This window comes from Bufo bufo, chromosome 7, assembly GCF_905171765.1.
Source record: "Bufo bufo chromosome 7, aBufBuf1.1, whole genome shotgun sequence".
Taxonomy (NCBI): domain Eukaryota; kingdom Metazoa; phylum Chordata; class Amphibia; order Anura; family Bufonidae; genus Bufo; species Bufo bufo.
Window position 1 is genome coordinate 180,303,822 of NC_053395.1, and position 26,527 is coordinate 180,330,348.

The following is a 26,527-nucleotide window of genomic DNA, read 5'->3' on the forward strand; positions in this document are numbered from 1 at the left end:
GGATATTATCCTGCTGGGCAAATTTATTGTAGAACGCTGGCATTTCCACTTCTTCCCAGGCATCTTTTGGTTCATCTGGGGCCTCTGTAGTGGGAAGCCGCGACAGAGCATCAGCGTTATCGTTGGAGCGGCCTGCCCGGTATTTCACAGTAAAGTCATAGTTGGCAAGGCGGGAGGCCCATCTTTGCTCCAGTGCCCCTAATTTGGCTGTATTCAGATGCGCCAGGGGATTATTGTCCGTGAAGGCAACAAATGGTGTGGCAGCGAGATAGTCTTTGAACTTTTCGGTCACAGCCCACACTAAGGCAAGAAACTCCAGCTTGAAAGAACTGTAGTTCTGGTCGTTCTTTTCAGCTCCCTTCAGGGATCTGCTGGCGTAGGCAATTACCCTTTCTTTGTTATCTTGCACTTGAGCCAACACGGCCCCCAGGCCTCTTTTGCTGGCATCTGTGTAGAGGTGGAATGGCTTCTGATAATCTGGGTAACCCAGAACAGGGGGTTCAGTCAACTTCTTCTTTAGGAGTTGAAAGGCAATTTCCCGTTCTTCGTTCCATTCAACAGGAATAGGAGTTTTTGGGCTCTTCTTTGGATGCCCCCTCAGGAGTTCCTGGATGGGATCTGCAATTTGTGCGAAATGCGGGATGAAACGCCTGTAATACCCTGCAAAACGGAGAAAGCTTCTCACCTCTTTCACGGTCGTAGGAGTAGGCCAGTTGCGGACAGCAGCAAGTTCATCAGGATCAGGCTGTACTCCTTCGGCACTGACAACGTGCCCGAGGTATTTGACCGCTGGTTTCAGCAGGTGGCACTTGGATGGCTTGATTTTGAGGCCATATTTAGTAAGAACTTGGAACACCTCACCCAGGTGTTCTAGGTGGTCCTCATACGTCTTGGAGTATATGATAACGTCCTCCAGGTATAATAGAACAGTCTCAAAATTCCTATGGCCTAAACAACGTTCCATCAGCCTCTGGAATGTTCCTGGAGCGTTACACAGTCCAAACGGCATATACCATAGGTGTAGTGAAAGCAGTCTTTTCTCGATCTTCTGGGGCCATGGGTACTTGCCAGTACCCACTGGTTAAGTCCAAGGTAGAGAAATAGGCTGATGACCCCAGGTCAGTCAAGGATTCTTCAATGCGTGGCAATGGATATGCATCTTTGTGGGTGATTTGATTAATTTTTCTGTAATCCACGCAGAACCTTATGCTGCCATCTTATTTTCGGACAAGAACTAGGGGCGCAGCCCAGGGACTATGACTGTCCCGGATTATATTAGAGTCTTTCATCTCTTGTATCATTTCTTTCACAGACTGATAGGTAGTAGGTGGTATGGGTCTGTATCTCTCCTTAATAGGAGGATGAGAGCCAGTGGGTATGGTGTGTTTGATTACACTGACCTCTCCGTAGTCCGTGGAGTGTTTGCTGAAAGCCTGGTGGTGCTCCTTCACCAGCTTCAGGACTCCCTCTATTTGCTCTTTTGGGGTGGATTCGCTCCCCACATGTAGTTCTTCCCACCAGGATGTCGTAGGGAGGCTGCTGCTCTGTGTGGTCTGGAACGCCTCCATGGCAGGCAGACGGATCACATCCTGGAAAGACTCTTGAAAAAGCTGAGCAACGGAGCAGTGTTTAAGGAGAGTAACGGGATGATCACCAAAGTTAATTAAACGGACAGGCACTTTACCTTGAGACACGGTCACTAGGCTCTTGGCTGTCCGTATGAAGGGAATATTTTCAATGGGAATAGGTTCCACTAGGGCTTGATAGTCCTGGCCCTGGATCCCTAACACAGCACGGCACCAAAGGATGATCTGGGAATTTGGAGGCAGAATTACCGGCCGGTTATCCCGGATCCGGACAGTACAGATTTCTCCTTTTTTGTTGGCGAACCTTTGTTGAGCACACAGCACACTAATAGTCTTTTGAATAACTCTTCTGGAAGCAGGTGATGCTGAAGATATAGTTTGATTTAATGCTGCCACTACATCTGTGACTGGAGCTTGGGTGGCCTGACTGACTCCCGCAGGCCCCACATTAACAGCCTTTGGCTGACAAGCCTGAGGTTCAGGGAAGGCTGCTGGCCCTGGAGCAGAGTTCTGGCCTAGTATGCTGATGGCCAATTCCTTAAAATCCAAAAATGTACAGTGGGGGTGTTGAGCTGACAACATCCGTAGCTGGCCCTTTAAATGCTCGGTACTTATGCCCGCAACGAACTGCTCTCTAAGAGTCTGGTCCTGGTCCTCAGCTTCTTTGGGATCCACTTGGACTACAGCTCTCAGTGTCTCTTGTAAGGACAGGGCAAAATCGCGGAGCGACTCTCCAGGCTGCTGCTTTCTACTGAAGAAACGCATTTTAACTTCTGACACCGTTCTGGCCTCAAATGTGGTGCCCAAGCTATCAAAGATCTGTTCCAAGCTACTCTTCTCAGAGCGGGGCCACGACATGACTTCCCTGCGGGCGGCCCCTTCTAACTGAGCTAAGAGGATCTCCATTTGCTGTTCAGCAGTTATGGGATAAAGCCGGAACAAGGCCAGTATCTGCTCCCTAAAGTCCTTTAACTTGTGGGCTTCCCCTGAATAACGGGGGAACCAGGGGACCCCAAAATAATACGGCATGGTTAACGGCATCAGGCTTGGCGGTGCCGCGGCGGCAGGGGCCCTAGAGTCGGCTGGGGGTACTTCAGAAGGCACGACTGGGGCCGCCTGCCGATTTCCTCAGTTGCGGACATGGCGTTAATATGTGGGTATGGCCCTTTAAATGTAGCGGAGCGGACCGGAGCGGCAATGGTAATAACTTTTCTAAGTAAAGTCTTTGGTCACTAAAGGGATCCTTTCCGGTGCCCTGGCAGGGGTCGGGGATGTTCCGGTAAGGTAATCGGAAGAGCCGGCAAAAGTTTAAAGTCTGTACTTACTCCGGTGATGCTCGCTCCAGATCTCGCGAGATGCGTGGCTACGTGCGTTGAGCGTCCTGCGTACAGCGTCAGCAGGTGGGTGCGGCCTCTCGTAGCTCCGGGACTCAGGTAGGCGGCACCTTTTCTTCCAGACAGGGCGGCGTTCTTCCTCCTTGTTCTTTTTCGCGCCAAAGTCCTCTTTTTTTCGCGCCAAACGGTTCCACAAGGCGCACTTGTAATCCAACTCAGGTTAAGTGGGCAAAATCGCTGTCGATTCACTGACAGCAAGCGATGGCTTACGCAAACGGCAAACAGTCCAGACAGTAAAATCTTCACACCGCAAATTATTACAGTTCACTTTGGCCCAGCAATTTTCAATAAAGCAATTAGGGCTTGGTCACTTTAAGGCATATAATAGCACACAGTTTTTATATCCGCAATGGCGCAGGAATGATCGGATCCTGTTCGTGACGCCAATTTATGCAGCACGCCAGACCTGCAGGGTATAGCGACAGTGAGGTCACGGTATGGGCAATCGAGGGTTACTCACTTTTCTGAGGAGAACCCTGGGCAGGCATGCGGCAGTGAATGAGAGGCAGACACTAGTTCCTCTGGGGCACACTCTGTAGATAGGGACCAGGCCTGATGGTATGTGAGGTGCCCTGGATGTTGTAGGTGTTTTGAGTGCCTTAGGTAAGGTCCCTTTAAGGTTCGTGACGCCAGTGCCTGTAACGGTGGCACACTGATTTATAGGAGTAGTAAATGAGTACACAGTTGGTTTACTTGGTGGAAAAACAGTCCAACTTTGTACAGACAGTTACAGCTGATAAAGATGATGCAGTCCCTTGAACAATACTCCACAAGCAGGTTTTCTTTCAATAATGGCAGGTATTAATCATGCAAGATACTTGGAGGGCAAACAGTTAATGCTTTGCAGTGCAGTGCTGCTCTATCCCCTTCAGCTATTCTAGCTGGCTGGATCCCAATGCCTAATTGCTGGCTTTAATCCTTGGTATATAAATCCTTCCTCCAGTATAGACCCTTGCTCTTTACTTTATAGTACTTCTGCCCGTCAGGTTACTTATCTGAACTTGTATTATCCTTGCTTGGTAGGGAAGCTGCAGGTTTCTCCCAGGAGGTTCTGTCCTACTACTGGGGTATCTCCACTGAGCTATTCCTAGCCTCAGGAGCTTCAGGTTGACTAAGTGACTCCTCTAGTCCCCTGGAATACACTAACTCTCCCCTGTCTGGGCCTTCCTATATATAACTAGGGCTCTCTAGCTCCCTCTAATGCCTGGGAGGCTAAACTGCACCCTGACAGGCCTGACACCCAGATAACACAGGGAAATACAACACATGACAGTAAATGCAATAAACACATTAACCCTTGTGTAGTGCCCACCTTTACCTAGTGGGACACTACAGAAGGCCGTCAGAAGGTTTACCCAGTGGGCAGTAAAAGTTATGTACCTTCCCTGCCCTTGTTTGCTAGACAACGTGTCTGTGGTCAGATGTCCATTGACACATCATCATCGTCACCTTCACCACAACTGACATTTGAGATCTCGGAGTAGGCAGCAACAGCGGGGACCTCCCTCCTTGGGCTGATCTGGGTACTGTCGTCAGACCGCTGGGTGGCGGTCATTGCTACCCCCTCTTCCTCATCCGATGTAAAGAATGGCTGTGCATCAGTAAGGTCTGGGAACGGATGGGAAAATAATTCCTCTGACTCGAGTGGAGGGGCTATGGTGGTGGTGGTGGTGAATTTGGGGGTGCACACAGCAGAGAGTGAGGAGGGTGCAGATATAGAGGATGAGGAGGGTGCAAAAGCAGAAGGCTGAGTGAGCCACTCAACTAACTCTGGTGCACCCTTTGAAGTAATCACACGCGCCTTCTCCAACTTCCCACTTAGGCTCCGGCCTGGTGCACCTGCCCAACCCCTACCACCCCTGCGGAACGGCCTGCCTATTCCTCTGCCTATAATTTTCAAAAAAAAACTGTGCCTAAGTCTCTAGAGAAGAGCAGTATTTGTGGAAGCAGGCATATCGCAGGCCTCAATCAATATTTGGTGGAAACAGGTATATCTAACCCCTTAATTAGCATTTTGTGGAAGCAGGTATATCGCAGGCCTCAATCAATATTTGGTGGAAGCAGGCATATCAAACCCCTTAATCATTATTTTGTGGAAGCAGGTATATCGCAGGCCTCAATCAATATTTGGTAGAAACAGGTATATTGAACCCCTTAATCAGTATTTTGTGGAAGCAGGTATATCGCAGCCCTCAATCAATATTTTGTGGAAGCAGGTACAGTTGCAAGAAAAAGTATGTGAACCCTTTGGAATGATATGGATTTCTGCACAAATTGGTCATGAAATGTGATCTGATCTTCATCTAAGTCACAACAATAGACAATCACAGTCTGCTTAAACTAATAACACACAAAGAATTAAATGTTACCATGTTTTTATTGAACACACCGTGTAAATATTCACAGTGCAGGTGGAAAAAGTATGTGAACCCTTGAATTTAATAACTGGTTGAACCTCCTTTGGCAGCAATAACTTCAACCAAACGTTTCCTGTAGTTGCAGATCAGACGTGCACAACGGTCAGGAGTAATTCTTGACCATTCCTCTTTACAGAACTGTTTCAGTTCAGAAATATTCTTGGGATGTCTGGTGTGAATCGCTTTCTTGAGGTCATGCCACAGCATCTCAATCGGGTTGAGGTCAGGACTCTGACTGGGCCACTCCAGAAGGTGTATTTTATTATGTTTAAGCCATTCTGTTGTTGATTTACTTCTATGCTTTGGGTCATTGTCCTGTTGCAACACCTATCTTCTGTTGAACTTCATCTGGTGGACAGATGGCCTTAAGTTCTCCTGCAAAATGTCTTGATAAACTTGGGAATTCATTTTTCCTTCGATGATAGCAATCAGTCCAGGCCCTGACGCAGCAAAGCAGCCCCAAACCATGATGCCCCCACCACCATACTTCACAGTTGGGATGAGGTTTTGATGTTGGTGTGCTGTGCCTCTTATTCTCCACACATAGTGTTTGTGTGTTTCTTCCAAACAACTCAACTTGGGTTTCATCTGTCCACAGAATATTTTGCCAGTACTGCTGTGGAACATCCAGGTGCTCTAGTGCAAACTGTAAACGTGCAGCAATGTTTTTTTTGGACAGCAGTGGCTTCCTCTGTGGTATCCTCCCATGAAATCCATTCTTGTTTAGTGTTTTACGTATCGTAGATTCGCTAACAGGGATGTTAGCATATGCCAGAGGCTTTTGTAAGTCTTTAGCTGACACTCTAGGATTCTTCTTCACCTCATTGAGCAGTCTGCGCTGTGCTCTTGCAGTCATCTTTACAGGACGGCCACTCCTAGGGAGAGTAGCAGCAGTGCTGAACTTTCTCCATTTATAGACAATTTGTCTTACCGTGGACTGATGAACAGCAAGGCTTTTGGAGATACTTTTATAACCCTTTCCAGCTTTATGCAAGTCAACAATTCTTAAATCATAGGTCTTCTGAGAACTCTTTTGTGCGAAACATCATTCACATCAGGCAATGCTTCTTGTGAAAAGCAAACCCAGAACTGGTGTGTATTTTTTATAGGGCAGGGCAGCTGTAACCAACACCTCCAATCTCATCTTATTGATTGGACTCCAGTTGGCTGACACCTCACTCCAATTAGCTCTTGGAGATGTCTAGGGGTTCACATACTTTTTCCACCTGCACTGTGAATGTTTACATGGTGTGTTCAATAAAAACATGGTAACATTTAGTTATTTGTGTTTTATTAGTTTAAGGAGACTGTGATTGTCTACACTGCGTGCAGAATTATTAGGCAAATGAGTATTTTGACCACATCATCCTCTTTATGCATGTTGTCTTACTCCAAGCTGTATAGGCTCGAAAGCCTACTACCAATTAAGCATATTAGGTGAGGTGCATCTCTGTAATGAGAAGGGGTGTGGTCTAATGACATCAACACCCTATATTAGGTGTGCATAATTATTAGGCAACTTCCTTTCCTTTGGCAAAATGGGTCAAAAGAAGGACTTGACAGGCTCAGAAAAGTCAAAAATAGTGAGATATATTGCAGAGGGATGCAGCACTCTTAAAATTGCAAAGCTTCTGAAGCGTGATCATCGAACAATCAAGTGTTTCATTCAAAATAGTCAACAGGGTCGCAAGAAGCGTGTGGAAAAACCAAGGCGCAAAATAACTGCCCATGAACTGAGAAAAGTCAAGCGTGCAGCTGCCAAGATGCCACTTGCCACCAGTTTGGCCATATTTCAGAGCTGCAACATCACTGGAGTGCCCAAAAGCACAAGGTGTGCAATACTCAGAGACATGGCCAAGGTAAGAAAGGCTGAAAGACGACCACCACTGAACAAGACACACAAGCTGAAACGTCAAGACTGGGCCAAGAAATATCTCAAGACTGATTTTTCTAAGGTTTTATGGACTGATGAAATGAGAGTGAGTCTTGATGGGCCAGATGGATGGGCCCGTGGCTGGATTGGTAAAGGGCAGAGAGCTCCAGTCCGACTCAGACGCCAGCAAGGTGGAGGTGGAGTACTGGTTTGGGCTGGTATCATCAAAGATGAGCTTGTGGGGCCTTTTCGGGTTGAGGATGGAGTCAAGCTCAACTCCCAGTCCTACTGCCAGTTTCTGGAAGACACCTTCTTCAAGCAGTGGTACAGGAAGAAGTCTGCATCCTTCAAGAAAAACATGATTTTCATGCAGGACAATGCTCCATCACACGCGTCCAAGTACTCCACAGCGTGGCTGGCAAGAAAGGGTATAAAAGAAGAAAATCTAATGACATGGCCTCCTTGTTCACCTGATCTGAACCCCATTGAGAACCTGTGGTCCATCATCAAATGTGAGATTTACAAGGAGGGAAAACAGTACACCTCTCTGAACAGTGTCTGGGAGGCTGTGGTTGCTGCTGCACGCAATGTTGATGGTGAACAGATCAAAACACTGACAGAATCCATGGATGGCAGGCTTTTGAGTGTCCTTGCAAAGAAAGGTGGCTATATTGGTCACTGATTTGTTTTTGTTTTGTTTTTGAATGTCAGAAATGTATATTTGTGAATGTTGAGATGTTATATTGGTTTACCTGGTAAAAATAAATAATTGAAATGGGTATATATTTGTTTTTTGTTAAGTTGCCTAATAATTATGTACAGTAATAGTCACCTGCACACACAGATATCCCCCTAAAATAGCTAAAACTAAAAACAAACTAAAAACTACTTCCAAAAATATTCAGCTTTGATATTAATGAGTTTTTTGGGTTCATTGAGAACATGGTTGTTGTTCAATAATAAAATTAATCCTCAAAAATACAACTTGCCTAATAATTCTGCACTCCCTGTATTGTTGTGACTTAGATGAAGATCAGATCACATTTTATGACCAATTTGTGCAGAAATCCATATAATTCCAAAGGGTTCACATACTTTTTCTTGCAACTGTATATCAAACCCCTTAATCAGTATTTTGTGGAAGCAGGTATATCGCAGGCCTCAATCAGTATTTAGTGGAAACAGGTATATCGGACCCCTCAATCAATATTTGGTGGAAGCAGGTATATTGCAGGCCTCAATCAATATTTGGTAGAAACAGGTATATCGCACCCCTCAATCAATATTTGGTAGAAACAGGAATATCAAACCCCTTAATCAGTATTTTGTGGAAGCAGGTATATCGCAGCCCTCAATCAGTATTTTGTGGAAGCAGGTATATCAAACCTCTTAATCAATATTTGGTGGAAACAGGTATACCAAACCCCTTAATCAGTATTTTGTGGAAACAGGTATATCGCAGGCCTCAATCAATATTTGGTGGAAGCAGGTATATCAAACCACTTAATCAGTATTTTGTGGAAGCAGGCATATCACACTCCTCAATCAATATTTGGTGGAAGCAGGTATATCAAACCCCGTAATCAGTATTTTGTGAAAGCATGTATATCGCAGCCATCAATCAATATTTGGTGGAAGCAGGTATATCAAACCCCTTAATCAGTATTTTGTGGATGCAGGTATATCGCACCCCTCAATCAATATTTGGTGGAAGCAGGTATATTGAACCCCTTAATCAGTATTTTGTGGAAGCAGGTATATCACACCCCTCAATTATTTTTTTTGCCATAACAGTTATATCACACCACCCTGTTTATTTGAGGCAACAGGTATGTCGCAGCCCTCAATCAGTATTTTGTGGAATAAGGTATATCACACCCCTCAATCAATTTTTTGGGGGGCAACAGGTATATCATACCCATTGCAATTAATTGTTCCAATAGCGTATGTTCATCTATATAGCTGCGGTATCGCAGCAGAACCGCACACAACTGCTGCACAATACAAATGCACTATAATATACTTTCTATGTTAGAAAGTATATTATAAGTATATCACACCCCTCAGTAGATCACACCTATAGATAGCACACCTATACCAGTCCTTTAAAGGACTTTTGTGGCCCTATTAGCTAGCGTTTGGTGTCCCTAACAGCCTGTCCCTGCTCCACAAAGCAACCTCTCCCTACACTGGCAAAACACAGAGTGTAAAATGGCTGCCAGATCGGGTTATTTGATAGGGTGGGGTTGTGTCCATGTGCTGAAACATCTATGTTGGCTGTCCTGTCCCACCTGATGGATGTGTCATGGGTCAAAGTTCAGCGCAATGCAAAAAAATATGGCGCCGGCGGACATCGCCATTTGTTCGCATGTTCGGAGAACGCGCAATGTTCGCCGCGAAACGACTGCCGGGCGAACCGCAAGGCCATCTCTATTTGTGACTATTAATAAGCTTACAGTATTTGCATATCTGATATTTATCAAATTTGTTATATTAAATTTGCATATCTGGTATTCTTATATCAAATTGCAAATCACATGGGAAAACCCCTGTTCTATGTGATGCAGAAATCAATACTGAAGATAAAAGTGATATGTTATATATATGTACTTATTACCTGTGGCCAAGATGGTGTCTCCGCGCTGTGCCTTGGTGGGTCCGGCATCTGTGGACCTATACGTCGCATGCGCCTCCCTATACAGCGTAAAAAGTGGGATAAAGGCTGAAAACTGGGTGTACACTGAAGTAGAGGAAGGGAAAAATATGTAGATAATAAAATTGTCCTTGACACAGTGGCTCAGTGGTTAGCACTGGTGCCTTGCATCGCTGGCGTCCTAGGTTTGAATCTGACCATGGACAACATCTACATGGAGTTTGTATGTTCTCCCCATGTTCTTGTGGGTTTCCTCCGGGTTCTCCAGTTTCCTCCTACACTCTGAAGACATACTGATAGGGAACATAGATTGTGAACTCCACTGGGGACAGTTGGATGCTAATGTCTGTAAAGCGCTGCAAAAAATTGTTGCGCTATGTAAGTACATAAAATAAATAAATAGTTATCCCTAATGAGTATCATCATGATGTAACTAAAAGGTCCCTAATAGCACAGGGAGAGGTAAGGGGTGAGACAGAAAGGAAAGAGAAAGAAACAGAATTAGGAAACACATCCTTTTGTGTACTGTACCTCATGCAGCCGCTCATCATCCTAAACCTCCATCCATAGACTCGTTCTTATAAATTGATTGTGTCTATTAACGGGAGAATCAGGCATTTTTTATTTTCACACAATCTATGCCTGTCAGTTATCATATATATTTAATACGATCCTGTCATGTCAGTAAGGGTGGGTTCACATTTGCGTTCTGGATTCTGTTATGGCTTTCCGTTATAACATGGTTATAGCGGAAAATAATGGAATCCATAAGAGGAAAATCAAAACGGAAGCCTTTTAGAGGCATTCCATTTTGATCCATCTTAATAGAAGTCTATGAGAATCATAACGGATCCGTCTAGTTCTTGTTTTGCAAGACGGAAAACAAAGTCCTGTCAACAGGACTTTTTTCTCCGTTCTGCGTAATGGAAACGGAACGGATCCGTTATGATTTCCATAGACTTCTATTAAGATGGAATGCCTTTTAAAGGGAACCTGTCACCGGGATTTTGGGTATAGAGCTGAGGACATGGGTTGCTAGATGCACTAGCACATCCGCAATTCCCAGTCCCCATAGCTCTGTGTGCTTTTATTGTGTAAAAAACACTGATTTAATACATATGCAAATTACCATAAAAGAGTTACATCTTGCTTGTGTGACCAGAGAAGAGTCATATTTTCAAGCTCTGACTCATCTCAGGTTAATTTGCATATGTATCAAATCAGTTTTTTTACACAATAGAAGTACACAGAGCTATGGGGACTGGGTATTGCGGATGTGCTAGCGGCCATCTAGCAACCCATGTCCTCAGCTCTATACCCCAAATCCCGGTGACAGGCTCCCTTTAAAGGCTTCCATTTTGCATTCCGTCATATTACACGTCTATGGACAGCATAACGGATCCGTCCTTCCGTGTTATGGAATCCGTTATTTTAACAATGTTATAACTGAAAGCCATAACGGAATCCAGAACTCAGATGTGAACCCACCCTTATATGGCCTGTAAGCCTGTAATCTCATCAGTACTGTCTATAATTTGTAGACCTGACAGCTACACCTCTCTACGTTTTTTATGTATTCAGCATGACAGATTTATTTCTACAAAAGGATATCGAGGTAGAGCTCTCCCGCCTTCTGTTGTTTGGTTTGCTGTGACATTTTATTTGTACAAAGCAAATTTGATGAGAAGCGATGATACAAATATTATATTTTATTGCTGGCATCTTGGCATATGTAGATGTGCTTCCCTGAATACAGAGAAACCTTTGATTGATATCTCTTTGGCATGTTCGCAGGTAATTTTGCTCGACAAACATCTGTTATTTCTGTTCTTTGTGCTATACAGTGAGATGTGAGTGAAAAATAATACAATTGATCCACCACAGGGTGACATTCTTGCTCTATGAAAGAATCAGGAACAAAGAAGAGCTAATCGAGGGTTTATTATTGTTATTATTAATAAAAGCAGAATGGAACAACATAATATGAGCTTTAATATCTTCATGGAGGTACCGGCAGCAGTGCATACACGACTGGAAAGTAAATAAAGAAGAAGTTGTCTCACTTCAAACGTTATAATATGCCCCCAATGTCAGATAGGTACTGGTCCCACTTCTAGAACAGAGCCCCCAAACTGAAGGAGGCCGCACCACACATGAGTGGCTGCCCGCTATTCATTTCTATGGGAGTGCCGAAAATAGGAGAGCAGGGCTCGGCTATTTTGGGAAGTCTCATAGAGATTGCACTGCTCAAGCTTGACCAACGCTCCCTACACTTTTGATAGAGCGGGATACTCTCTCTTGGGAGTGCTGAAAATAAGCGAGCAGCGCGCTCATCTATTTTCGAAAGTCCCATGGAAATGAATAGAGATCACACTGTGCAAGCGTGACCATTGTTCTCTACACTTTAATAGAAGGGGATCCTTTGTTCAGTGGGGTAACTAGAAATCACTGGGCCCCACAGCAAATTTTTGAATGGACACCCCCCTCCTCTAGCAACTTTTTCCCAAATCCCCACTCCTGTGCAACCCCCACTCCTGAGGCTAGTCAAGATCGCACTCTCAGATGAGGTCTGGCAATAAAATCTTTTAGCCCTCCTCCTAGGCGGACCCCTTCTGAGTTTGGGCCCCAAAGCAGCCACTTCCCCTACTTCCCCTATAGCTAATCCCCTGTCTTGAAGATCGGTTACAAAGCTTCTCTCTGAAGGACCTTTCCTGTCTTAAATTACACAGACAGCCCACTGATTGGAATGGCCACAATTTAATGCTTGATTTCCCCTGTGGTGGCGCTACAGAGAAATCAAACTGCTAGATTTCCTATGGAACTCTCTGCCTGAGGAGGTGGTGATGTGAGTTCACTAAAAGAGTTCAAGAGGAGCCTGGATGTATTTCTGGAGTGTAATAATATTACAGGCTATAGCTACTAGAGAGGGATCGTTGATCCAGGGAGTTATTCTGATTGCCTGATTGGAGTCCGGAAGGAATTTTCAAGGGACAATTCAATTTACAAGCGGTCATAAACTGATCAGTTTTGCCCAAATGCATTCTGAATAGAAAAGGATCCGCTCAGAATGCATCAGTTTGCCTCCAATCAGTCTCCATTCCGCTCTGGAGGCGGACACCAAAACGCTGCCAAACGGATTCGTCCTGGCACACAATGTAAGTCAATGGGGACGGATCCGTTTTCTCTGACACAATCTGGGACAATAGAAAACGTATACATCCCCCTTTGACTTTCAATGGTGTTCAAGACGGATCCATCATGGCTATAGAAGACATAATACAACCGGATCCGTTCATGACGGATGCATGCAGTTGTATTATTGTAATGAAAGCGTTTTTGCTGATCCATGACGGATCCGCAAAAAACTCTAGTGTGAAAGTAGCCTTAAAGGGGTATTCTCATGACGCCGTTTAATACTTACCTGCTCCTGGCTCACTGTCCACTTCGTGGTTTCGGCACTCGGCAGGGGGCGGGCTCCATCTTGATTGATGTCTTCTCCCGGCCGCGCCGCGCGCTGTACTGAACGTGCACGCGCCCTGGTGACTTCTTCCTGGCAAGTATACTATACTGGCCAGGAAGAAATCACCATAGCGCATGCATGGTCTCGGCGTGCGCGTTCAGTACAGGGCGCGGCCGGCCGGGAGAAGATAAGAAGTCGTCTGCGCATGCGCGGCCACCGCGATTCCTGAGAAGAGCGGTGGCCGTAACCAGGGGAGACCGAAGACAACAGTCAGGTAAGTATAGGTTTATTTTCTTCTAAGGGGTGGGAATTTGTTATTTAAATATATTTAGAAAAATGATCACTGTTAAATCATTAACAGATTTATACAGATGATAATACCTCTTTAAATGTAAAATGTAATAGTGTTCATTAAAGCATATGCTCATTTTCAGAATGCTTTGATTTAACATTCTAGTTTTTATCTTGCACAATTTTTTCAAATTTATGTAAAGAAATAGCAGTGCTGAACAAGACGGTGAAGCACCACAAAGTCCTTACTGCTGTTTATCATTTTCACTGCTAGCTTACATTATAATTTGAACTTCACATCCATTAACAAGGCAATCAGTATTGCAAAAGTAAGATCAGACCTTTGTTGACCTCTGTTTAGAGTTTTTGCAGCTAATAACCAAAACTTAGAGCTAAAAGGAAATCACATTTGGTTACATTTGCATATTTCATTTTAGCACCTTTACATCGATGTGACCCAAGTACCCTGTTGTTCTCTATGAATGTACAATTCGGAAAATTCTGTTAGTTTTGACTAGGATAAGACTCAGTTTAGACCTTTCCTATGGATTCTATTTGTGGTTTTGAGTCAAATCCATTGTACCATGGATCCAAACATCAGCAGACAGACCCCAGTGCCGAACTACTCTTTCCGTCAAGTAATGAAACTTGCAATGAAAAGTTTAAATGTAGATGTGAAGCCTTTTGTAGATTACAATCATTCCTGAGTAAAAGTTTTGGCACCCCTGGTCAAAATTACCATTACTGTGAACAGTTAAGTTGAGGATGAAATGATCCCCAAAAGGCATAAAGTTTCAACATTTTAAGCAATATTGTGTATCCTTTTGGTTTTGTACAATTTTAGAATGAAAAAAGGAGTACCTTGCACAAGTATGGGAACCCAAGGAGATTTGAGCGCTCACACACTTTGACTGAGGTCTCAAACCTTAAATAGCCTGTTTTGGGGTTAAGACTTGTTTACTATCATTATTAGGAAAGGCCAGGTGATGCATTTCAAAGCTTTATAAATACCCAGACTCCTCTAATCTTGTCCAAAAAAATAGCAGCCATGGGTTCTTCTAAGCAGCTGTCTAACACTCTGAAAATGAAAATGGTTGAGGCCCAAAAAGCAGGAGAATGCTATAGGAAGATGGCAAAGCGTTTACAGGTTGCCATTTCCTCAGTTTGAAATGTAATTAAGAAATGGCAGTTAACAGGAACAGTGGAGGTCAAGAGAAGGTCTGGAAGACCAAGAAAAATTTCAGAGATAGCTGCTTGTAGGATTGCTAGAAATGCAAATAAGAACCCTTGCTTGACTGCAAAAGACATTCAGGAAGATATAGCACACTCAGTAGCACAAATATGGCCTTCATGGAAAAGTCATCAGAAGAAATCCTCTCCTGCATCCTCATCACAAAATTCAGCACCAGAAGTTTTCAAGAGAACATCTAAACAAGCCTAATGCATTTTTGGAAACAAGTCCTGTGGGCTAATGAGGTTAAAATATAACTTTTGGGCCACAATGAACAAAGATATGATTGGAGTAAAAAGGGGATAGAATTTCATGAAAAGAACACTTCTCCAAGCTTTTGGTAGATCAATCATGCTTTGGGATTGTTCTTTCATTGAATGCAGAGGGAAGAAAGGATTCAATGAAAAAGTCCGAAACACACCTCAAAATCCACAATACACTACCTCAAAAGTCGCAAGCTGAAGGTTTTACCATGGCCTTCACAGTTCCCTAATCTTAACATCTTGCACGCAAGATGTCCCAGGAATCTCTTAGAACTAGAAGACTTTTGCAAAGAAGAATGGATGAAAATCCCTCTTAAAAGAATTGAAAGACTCTTGGCTGGCTAGAAAAAGCATTTCCAAGCTGTCATACTTGCCTTAGGGTGTGCTACTAGGTACCAATCATGCAGGATTCCTAAAGATTTGCTTTGGGCCCTTTTCCTTTTTTTGTTATTTTGAAAATGTAAAAGATAGAAAAAAGTTGTTTTTGCTTAAAATGCAAAGAGAATGTGTCAACTTTAACTTTATGCTTTTTGGAGATCATTTTATCTTCAACTTGCTGAACTGTTCACAGTAACAGTAATTTTGACCAGGGGTACCCAAACTTTTGCGTGCCACTGTATGTCAATGTCAATTTGATATTACTAATCCTATCTTGGCGGTATAGAGCTTGAAAGGGGTTGGATACAGTGCTAGGAAACCTCAAAGTGTCATACATGACTTTTTTAGGGCAACTGGCGCACTTTCCATTCAGAGTGAATTTATTGAGACCAAATAAGATCTGACTGCCGGTTCGACCAAATTTTGGGAAATTCCTCCTAGTAGATCCTCTGGTTGAGGATCTTTATCCAGACAGTACAGGAATGCATAGCTAGCTTGTTGGGTCTTTTTTGAGTCTGAGTGATATTATCATGCAAAATAAGTTTTGACTAATTACAAGAATTTGGAGCAGTAGTAGGTATGTCTGACTCTGTAATGCCATAAGTATTCCTAATCAACTATCCCTTGCCATAATCACTTTAGTTACTGTGTATAGCAACAATAGAGCAAGAGCTTACCATCAGGGACAATGCAAAATTTTATTTTTATGACTTTTGCTTTAGTTATAATTTTCTGCATCAACGGTGTTATCTATAGAATGTGCTTTGTAATATTGGACACCACTGCAAAGCAGTACAAAGTACGTTTGAGTAAAGTATTCTTAACTTCCCCATTTCCAACAATTTTCTGGTCTGATACTAACAATCTGTAAGGAAAAATCCCTCTCTATTCCTGTCCTTTTGGACCATTGGTTAAAAATATTGTCATTAATAGTTGAAATTCCTAGATCAGCAGTCTCTCTGTAATTTATCAGCTTTCTGATAAAAGCGACAACAAGAACATCATTATCCACTGACACAGAACGGCAAGATATCATTCTTCCATTCTTGCATTGTCTATTGATGTCTCATAAATCTGTTTATAGTTCTGTGTGCTCGATGCAGTGATAATTTATATGAATAGATTGCACATTCTGCTTTCTAGAATTCATTATGGAAAGCCAACATTTTACTCTGCTGTACGCTTCAGTCGCAACAGTCACATCGATTGCTTGAGGACTCTCACTGATATGCAAACACATAATTGATACAGTATATGCAGTGAGCCCACGTGGGAGGTGGAGAGGGGTATGGGAGTGGTAGTTGTGACTCTGCCTGGTGCTAGGTGCGGGGCCCTTGATGTTAGGTAGATGGATGCAAGGCAAGGCTCCCTGGTGGTGCAGGCAGTTCAATGGTGACAGCAGTAATAGTGTTAAATGTATGGCAATAAGGAGGCTAGTGTAAGGTAACAAGTTCAAAACACTTTATGTATGTGATCTTGGCAAATAACACTTGGGAGGATAAGTTCAGTCACTCCGGGGTACACACACAATCTTTCCAAGGCTGTATATGGGACAACAGGCTGTATAGTCTCTCTCTATTAAATCTAGACAACTTCCCAAATTCACCATGCAAGTTCACAATATGTACTACAGTTCCCAAAGAGGGGTGTAGATCCTCCAACTTGTAGCTAACCCATTGTAAAACCATGGTGGGTGCTGAACGCAATTAACCCTTTCTACAAGCAGCAAAGTCCATAGCCATAAATGAGCATTATCTTTGCTATCACGCACAGCCTTATGGGCCTTCCATATTCCATATTCTTTGCTTCCATATCTCAGATGTCTGGCACTTGTCCTCAGGATGTAGGGATGAAGAAACGTTTGTAGCAGACCTCACAGTACACAGACCTTCTAACACTTCAGCTGCCAAGGCCAGACTCTCTGGCTGATGCAATCAGAGTGCACAACTCCTCCATCAGAGGGGGTAGATTCAGTTAACCTCCTGAGTAGTGAACAATAACTAGCCTAGTTTACGCATATTCAGCTCTTGGAATCACATTCAGAGCATGGGATGTACATTAACCCAGAATAGCAAGTGGTAACCCTTTGTAGTGGTACTCTGGGTTACTGCATATATATAATACTATGCTAATACAGTCCATGCTTGTATATAATTTGAAGTCAGAACTGTAAGTAAAAATGTTAGCTTTATTGACGTTGAAATAAAATAGTTCAAATTGCAAATTAGAAATGAAAAAAAAAACAAATAAAAAACTCAGGGCCATAATTATCTGGGTCCTGAAAGGGGTTGTTCAGCTTTTTTATTTTTCTGCTTTTTTTTAGCTTTCGACCCAACTTATGTACCAGTGGAAAACCATACTTATCTGTTCTCCACCATCTGTTCTGGCTCCTTGGTTCCCTTCACTGGCCTTCTCTTCCCTGTTTTTAAACCTCCATAGTCAACAGGTCAGGTGCAACACTGGAGCCAATGACTGGCCTCAGTGGTGGTATGTCACCAAGCAGCACATCACTGCTGGGTCATGTTCCACTTGGAGCACATCATCACTGAGGCCAGTTGTTGGTTACAGTAGTACATGTGACCATGTCCATCCAGAATGTACAAACGAGGACCAGAAGGCCAGTGAAGGGAGCCAGGGAGATGGAACAGAGAGACAGTGAGCAGGTGCATATATTTTTTATCCACCGGTACAGTTGTCAGATGTTGAAAATGTAAAAAAGAGGCGAAAAGCTGGACAAAAAAAAAAAAACAAGGCCTGGTATCTACATAGAAAATGTATGTTTAGCCAACAGATTGTCGAGAAAATATCCAGCGTCTTCTGTTTGGGTTCTTAGATTTTTCCATATCAAGGTCATCATTTCTGTGATTTGTAAACATGGGATCAGTTAGCCTCTGTGGCCATTTGCTGTGAACTTTATCCTGCTTGTCCCCTATAGCTTGGTACTGTTCATTTAAAGAAATAGTTTTTTAATAAAAGTTAATCTCAACATGACTTGGATGAAGATGTGAATTTGGATACTATAATGAACCTTGCATGTTAATACTGTAGATAGTTTGTCTACCAAACAGACCTAGAAACACGATATCCCGAAAAAAAGCTAATGAAAAGCAATTGAAGGTGTCGGCTTAAAGGGGTTTTCCGGGCTTTTTCTATTGATGACCTATCCTTAGGAGACGGCTATTTGAGGAGACGGCACACACAGTGCGGACGTGCCATCTCCCGTCTCTCTTCCCATTTACTGCTGCTGTCCCATAGTCAAACAGCTGATCGGTGGGGGTGCCAGGTGTTGGACCCCCGCTGATCACATATTGATGACCGATCCTCATGGCTCTTTGCCATGAGGTGCCATGTTGAGCTTCCAGGACCAGTATGAGAGAGTGTGAGCGCGATAACACCAAATTTCACACACCTGCACGACCTTGTAACACTAACAAGTCATATGACAGCGGGAAGGGTAAATGGATAATTGTGCATACTTTCCCCATTTTCACTTAGGGGTGTACTCACTTTTGTTGCCAGCGGTTTAGACATTAATGGCTGTGTGTTGTTATTTTGAGGGGACACCAAATTTACACTGTTATACAAGCTGTACACTGACTACTGTACATTGTATCAAAGTGTCAGATCTTCAGTGTTGTCCTATGAAAAGATATAATAAAATATTTCAAAAATGTGACGGGTGTATTCACTTTTGTGAGATACAGTATATATATACATACAGTACAGACCAAAAGTTTGGACACACCTTCTCATTCAAAGAGTTTTCTTTATTTTCACTATGAAAATTGTAGATTCACACTGAAGGCATCAAAACTATGAATTAACACATGTGGAATTATATACATAACAAACAAGTGTGAAACAACTGAAAATATGTCATATTCTAGGTTCTTCAAAGTACAAAGTATTTCTTTTGCTTTGATTACTGCTTTTCACACTCTTGGCATTCTCTTGATGAGCTTCAAGAGGTAGTCCCCTGAAATGGTTTTCACTTCACAGGTGTGCCCTGTCAGGTTTAATAAGTGGGATTTCTTGCCTTATAAATGGGGTTGGGACCATCAGTGGCGTTGAGGAGAAGTCAGGTGGATACACAGCTGATAGTCCTACTGAATAGACTGTTAGAATTTGTATTATGGCAAGAAAAAAGCAGCTAAGTAAAGAAAAACGAGTGGCCATCATTACTTTAAGAAATGAAGGTCAGTCAGTCAGCCGAAAAATTGGAAAAACTTTGAAAGTAAGGGCTATTTGACCATGAAGGAGAGTGATGGGGTGCTGCGCCAGATGACCTGGCCTTCACAGTCACCGGACCTGAACCCAATCGAGATGGTTTGGGGTGAGCTGGACCACAGAGTGAAGGCAAAAGGGCCAACAAGTGCTAAGCATCTCTGGGAACTCCTTCAAGACTGTTGGAAGACCATTTCAGGGGACTACCTCTTGAAGCTCATCAAGAGAATGCCAAGAGTGTGCAAAGCAGTAATCAAAGCAAAAGGTGGCTACTTTGAAGAACCTAGAATATGACATATTTTCAGTTGTTTCACACTTGTTTGTTATGTATATAATTCCACATGTGTTAATTCATAGTTTTGATGCCTTCATAGTCATGAAAATAAAAAAAACTCTTTGAATGAGAAGGTGTGTCCAAACTTTTGGTCTGTACTGTATATATATATATATATATATATATATATATATATATATATACACTGTATATAATTAGTTATAAAAATTGTACTTTATATTTGTCTGGAGGTGGGGCCCAATACTGAGTTGTGCCTGGAGAATAATTATATAATCCCAGTCCAACACTGAGCAGAGAATATGGTGCTTCAACATATCATTATCTTATATATGTTTTTCTATGCAGTATAAATTAATAATATATATATATATTTATATATATATAACATATTTTTTGCTCTAGCCCTGAAATATTGAAATATTTTTTGGAAACATTGGTTGCCTAGATCAAAATAGCATTCACAGAAAATACACAAAATGAAAATTAAATGGACATAACAGCGAAATATAGTTAAATATAACTGTGTTCTCTATCATTCAAGGCAGCCAACATCCCTTTGGTGTCAGAACTTTCTATCGATGACATCCATTTTGATGACTTCTCCTTGGACGTCGATGAGATGATTACGGCAGCGCTGAGAATGTTTATGGAACTGGGGATGGTCCAGAAGTTTAAAATTGATTATGAGGTAAACATCTGCTGTGCGACCTCTTCTGTGTAACATGTTTTTTTTTTGTACACTACTAATGAGATCTTCCCCCACACACAGCAGTAACGACACCGTTCCTCCTGCCCCTTCTGTTTTTTAGACCTTGTGCAGGTGGCTTCTGACAGTAAGGAAGAATTATCGAATGGTTCTCTATCACAATTGGCGGCATGCCTTCAACGTGTGCCAGCTGATGTTTGCCATGTTAACTGTAAGTACGGCAGACCTGAATTATTGTCTTGTGGCCGCTCATTTTTGTAGTCATAAATTATTGTGACTGATGAAGAACATTAACCCTGAAAATTCGACATTAAACTTTTATAAACTGGAACTGAAGGCAGTACTTTATTGTTTCTGGTGGGACTGTTTTAGCCAACTTCAATATGTTTTCTAGAGGGAACAGGTATGAAAAAAACATATTCGATCTTTGTGTATGCACATAATGAACATGAGAAGAATTCAAATGTTCATTAAAGTAAAAGTCGGTCTGTTTTCCGAAACAAAATTCTGTACTTAAAGGGGTTTTCCGGGATTTAATATTGATGACCTATCCTCAGATTGGCGGGGGTCTGACACCTGACACCCCTACCTATCAGCTCCGTGTGAGCACAGCCTTCCCTTCATTGTTTACCTGCTCGCAATCGGCATTGCAGCGGTAAGCAGTTGTAACTACAAGAAGCCGTGTATAGGAACAAGCCGTCCCATTGAAGTGAATGGGCCGGCTTGTAATTACACCTACTCACTGCTGCAATGTTGACAGCGAGCAGGTAAACAATGAAGGGAAGGCTGGGCTCGCACGGAGCGAGGCCTTCTCCTCATACAGCTGATCGGTGGGGGTTCTGGGTGTCGGACACCCGCAGATCTGATATTGATGACCTATCCTGAGGATAGGTCATCAATATTAAAATCCCAGAAAAAACATTAAAAGGGAATCTGACACGTCATTTTCACCTATATAACTAGCCGCATTGCCCCACAGAAGACTGCAAACACATTCCAAACATACGGTATCTGTGCGCACTTTGTGTCTTTAATCCGTGTCCAGAAAAAGGGAAAACAGCTCCCAAGTGCCCGGCTGGGCAGGGTTTGCTGTTCCAAGTACCCAAAGCAAATTAGACTTAAAGGGGTTATCCCATGAATAATGTAAAAAAAATTAAATCAGACATCATATATCTCAGCATTGCAGAAGGAAAATAACAATCTAGGTGAATGAGGGCAGTTTATTGTTAATAATAATATTAATATTAAACACATTGAGAATTGGCTTTAAAGGGATTTTTTTCGGGGGGAGGGGGGTCCTAATTCTAACTTATACTATGGGACCCCGTTATTTTTAGTATGGTCCTGGTCCAAGTAATTTCATTTGTTATTAATTGTCTTTTCTTTTCCATGATCATTACATCTTCATATATATAAGGTACAGGACACTTCAAATTATCCAAGAGACTGCATGATGAAAGCAGAAAACAGGATGCAGGAGGGAGCGTGCTGGAATTTATCAGTGTCAGGTCCGGCCCGATGGATGATAACTCCATGGAGCATTTATTTAGTCTCAGTTCTTTCTTAGGATGTCACTCCCAGCTGCAGAAGTGACATCCATCAGCATCACCAGGTCTTATTGAGACTCTATTTTAGATTTCCATCAGTTATCTCCACTCCCAACTAAGCTGTAAACTCTCAGTGGCTGCATTTCCTCTTAGGTTCTAGATGTCTATTCAATAAGGTCCCAAAATAATCTTTTTTCCAGTTTTTCCTAACGTCTCTTCTGAAACATCCATGTGTAGTTTAGCCCTTACTGTAGGATCTAAATATAATGTTCGATAGAGAACATTTTAAAATGTGGAAATTATTATAGGGATACATAATGCCCCTTTGTAGTAGCAATTCCCTCTGTACCCCATTCACAGTAGTAATACCCATTGTACCCCATTCATAGTAGTAATGTTCATTGTACCCTTTCATAGTATTAATGCCCTCTGTGCCCCCTTTGTAGTTCTAATGCTCTCTGTGCCTCCTTAACAGTAGTACCCATTGTTCCCCCTTCATAGTAGTCATGCTCTCTGGGCCCCTTTGTGGGTGGTAGTAATGCCCCCTGGGCCCACTTTGTAGTAGTATTGCCCTTTGTGCCCCCTTTATAGTAGTAATGCCTATTGTGCCCCCTTCATAGAAGTAAAGCCTTCTGTGCCACCTCTGTGTTAATAAAACAAAAATAAAACAGTAACTACTCACCTTGTCCTGTTCCAGCTCTCCCCTGCAGACACATCGCTCTGCGGCACTGTGTGGGAGGAGCACAGGCAGATTCCCAGGCTGCAGGCTTCTCCCACACATCATTCAGCGCAGGAGAGATGGAGCGCAGGGAGCTGGACAGTCAGTGAGTGACAGGACCGCAGCTTCCCGGCGCTGCAGCAATCTGTATTGATGGAAGCACTCATTGCTTCTTACACCCCCCTTGGCACGCCACTGGGTTGGAATAAAATAAAAAAGAATTAAAAGTTTGGATTGAAACTGACAACTCCAACTGTGAGAAGCTGCAGTACTAACACTAAGCCACTATAGCTGGATGTACTGTATATAGGAAGGTGGCAAGTGTTTTTGACACTTAAAGGGAACCTGTCACCGGGATTTTGTGTATAGAGCTGAGGACATGGGTTGCTAGATGGCCGCTAGCACATCCGATCTTTGACGCAGCACGTCCAAGTCTGTTTTATTTATTTATTTCATTTTAAACATTACTTGTTTAATTTACTAAAATCTACATACCCCACTATATAATTATTTACATATACAAAGCTGATACCTTTCACACATCCCCACACTCTTAACTCATATTTACTGGTTTCCTTCTTTACTCTTCATCCCCATTTAAACATGTGCTCCATGGACAATGCTACTAAGGCCTCATGCACACCACCGTTCTGTTTTTTGCGGTCCGCAAACCCGTGGATCCGCAAAAAACGGAAGCCGCCAGTGTGCCTTCCGCACTTTGCGGAACGGAACGGACAGCCCATTGTAGAAATGCCTATTCTTGTCCGCAAAACGGACAAGAATAGTACATGTTACATTTTTTTTGCGGGGCTACGGAACGGAGCAAGGGATGCGGACAGCACACGGAGTGCTGTCCGCATCTTTTGCGGCCCCATTGAAGTGAATGGGTCCGCATCTGAGCCGCAAAAGCTGCGGCTCGGATGCGGACCAAAACAACGTTCGTGTGCATGAGCCCTAAGTGTGTGTCCTGTGCAATGTATGCGTGCCTTAAAAAGCCTTTTGAGGGTGAATACATTTGCAGTAGATGCAATCATGTTGCATATTTGGAAGCCCAGATCTTGGATCTAAATAAGCAGCTTGAAACACTTAGGGGCCTTGCAGACCTGGAGAGAGGCTTAGACCTCACTGTGCAGGCGCTGACTGGGGTCAGTGAAATAGAGGTGGGAGAAGGAGGGCAAGATCAGGACTATCAGATCAGCAGTTGGGTTAATGTAGGAAGAAGGGGTAGAGGGAAAAGTGCCAGGGAGGCTAGTTCTGAGCAGGAACGCCCTAATAAATATGCCTGTTTGGCTGATATTAGGGATGAAAGCCCAGGGCCAGCAACACTGCAGCAGGGTGTTTCTACGAGCAACTAGGAAGATGACTGCTGCAGGAAGGATGGGAAAAGGAGTGCAGCAAAGGTTAGACAGATGCTGGTGGTAGGGGACTCTATTATTAGGCGGACAGACAGGGTCATCTGTCGCCGAGACGGTGAATGCCGAACAGTGTGTTGTCTGCTAGGTGCTCGGGTTCGGTATATTGCGGATCGGATTGACAGTTTGCTGGGTGGGGTTTGGGAATAGTGATGGACGAACATCGGACGGGATGATTCGCGAACGTGAATGCGCGTTCGCAATCAAATGTTCGCGAACCACGCATTCGTATTGCGCCTATTGACTTTAATAGCAGGCGAACCTGAAAAAACTTCAGGTCATATTTGCAGCCACCAAATACAAACTATGAGTGCACAAATAGTCCCACAACATGGACAGTGATAATTGGCAAAAATTTCCACAAAAAATATGCATTTTAATCAGGGGCCATTTTTATGCGTCTTAAAGGGAAACTCTCAAAAATCTTATTTCCTATCTGTTTGATGTATGCAAATGTGCAGCACTCCACGTTTTTTTATCCTGCAGAGTCCATTAAAAAATGCATACGTTAACGTAATTTTTTTTTTCTACCATGGAACTGTATGGTGAACGGACGCCACTGTACGGCATCAGTCTGAGGCATCTGTTATTGCATACATTTTTGGTATGCATTAAATGGATGGCAAAAATAGGATGTGAACCCAGCCCTAGTGTCAGAATAATAAGCACCAGTACACAGCGGAGCAGCGTGGCGGAGAGGGGAGGGCCGCCATGTACTGACAGAGCGCTACTTGGTCCTGGTGGTCAGGGATGAGGACTGTGTTTCCCAAGGATCATTTTCTACTGGGAAATACAGGGCACAGTATAATACACTAGAATCTATATAATATAAAGATATTAGCCCTACCCCTGAATGATAATACAATTAGGTGATCATTTATTATATAGAATTACGTCTATGTTAGGCATATTTCTGACACAGATTGTGGTGCAAAGGTCCTTAGCACCGCAATCTGCATATTTTTCCAGCTCATGCCAGGTCTAAAAAAGGATGGCGTGGGCAGGGAAAGGGATACAGTTATGGCCATCCAGATATTGGATACCACCGCCATACATTGACCGGATAACACCTCTGTACAGTGACCGAATAACACTGCCATACCGTGAATGGATAAAAAAGTGGGGGCACAGTACAGGGAATGACTAGGGGCACTGCACAGGGTGTGGTAAGAGGGCACAATGCAGGGTATAAGGGGGCCCAGTAAGGAGTCAGGGACACAGTACGGGGTGGGGGGCACAGTCACATGACCCTGTGACATTAGAAGGTCCTTATGGTGAATGTGGTTCATACGCCACCATAATGAGAGGCAGAGGAGTGAGACAGGGGTGTGATTATGTGGCTAGAGATAAAAAATGTAACTGCCAAAAATTTGGCAATAGGCATTCACCTGACAGCAAAGAACTTTGGATTCTGTGGCTGGAGGTACATTAGGCGGTCACAGGATAAATATGTAACTGTCGGCCAGTACAGGCCCCAAAAATTAGGCAATAGGAATTCACCTGATGGCAAAGAACTTTGGATTCGGTAGCTGGAGGTACATTAGGCGGTCACAGGATAAATATGTAACTGTCGGCCAGTACAGGCCCCAAAAATTAGCCAATAGGCATTTACTTGACAGCAGAGAACTTTGGATTCTGTGGCTGGAGGTACATTAGGCAGTCACATGATAAATATGTAACTGTTGGCCAGTACAGGCACCAAAAATTAGGCAATAGGAATTCACCTGATGGCAAAGAACTTTGGATTCGGTAGCTGGAGGTACATTAGGCGGTCACAGGATAAATATGTAACTGTCGGCCAGTACAGGCCCCAAAAATTAGCCAATAGGCATTCACCTGACAGCACAGAACTTTGGATTCTGTGGCTGGAGGTACATTAGGCGGTCACAGGATAAAAATGTAACTTTAGGCCAGTACAGGCCCCAAAAATTAGCCAATAGGCATTCACCTGACAGCACAGAACTTTGGATTCTGTGGCTGGAGGTGCATTAGGTGGTCACAGGATAAATATGTAACTGTTGGCCAGTACAGGCCCCAAAAATTGGGCATTCACCTGACATAAAAGGCCTTTTATGCCGC

General features: G+C 43.2%; 1 protein-coding gene across 1 annotated transcript in view; it reads left to right on the forward strand.

Moving 5' to 3' along the window:
- Positions 1 to 26,527, forward strand: part of PDE11A (phosphodiesterase 11A) — a 677,788-nt gene that overhangs the window by 507,333 nt on the left and 143,928 nt on the right. Inside the window, exons 11-12 of the mRNA XM_040440759.1 lie at positions 20,607 to 20,753; positions 20,875 to 20,982. Of these exons, the coding sequence (XP_040296693.1) occupies positions 20,607 to 20,753; positions 20,875 to 20,982 (255 nt within the window). The remainder of the gene's footprint in view (positions 1 to 20,606; positions 20,754 to 20,874; positions 20,983 to 26,527) is intronic.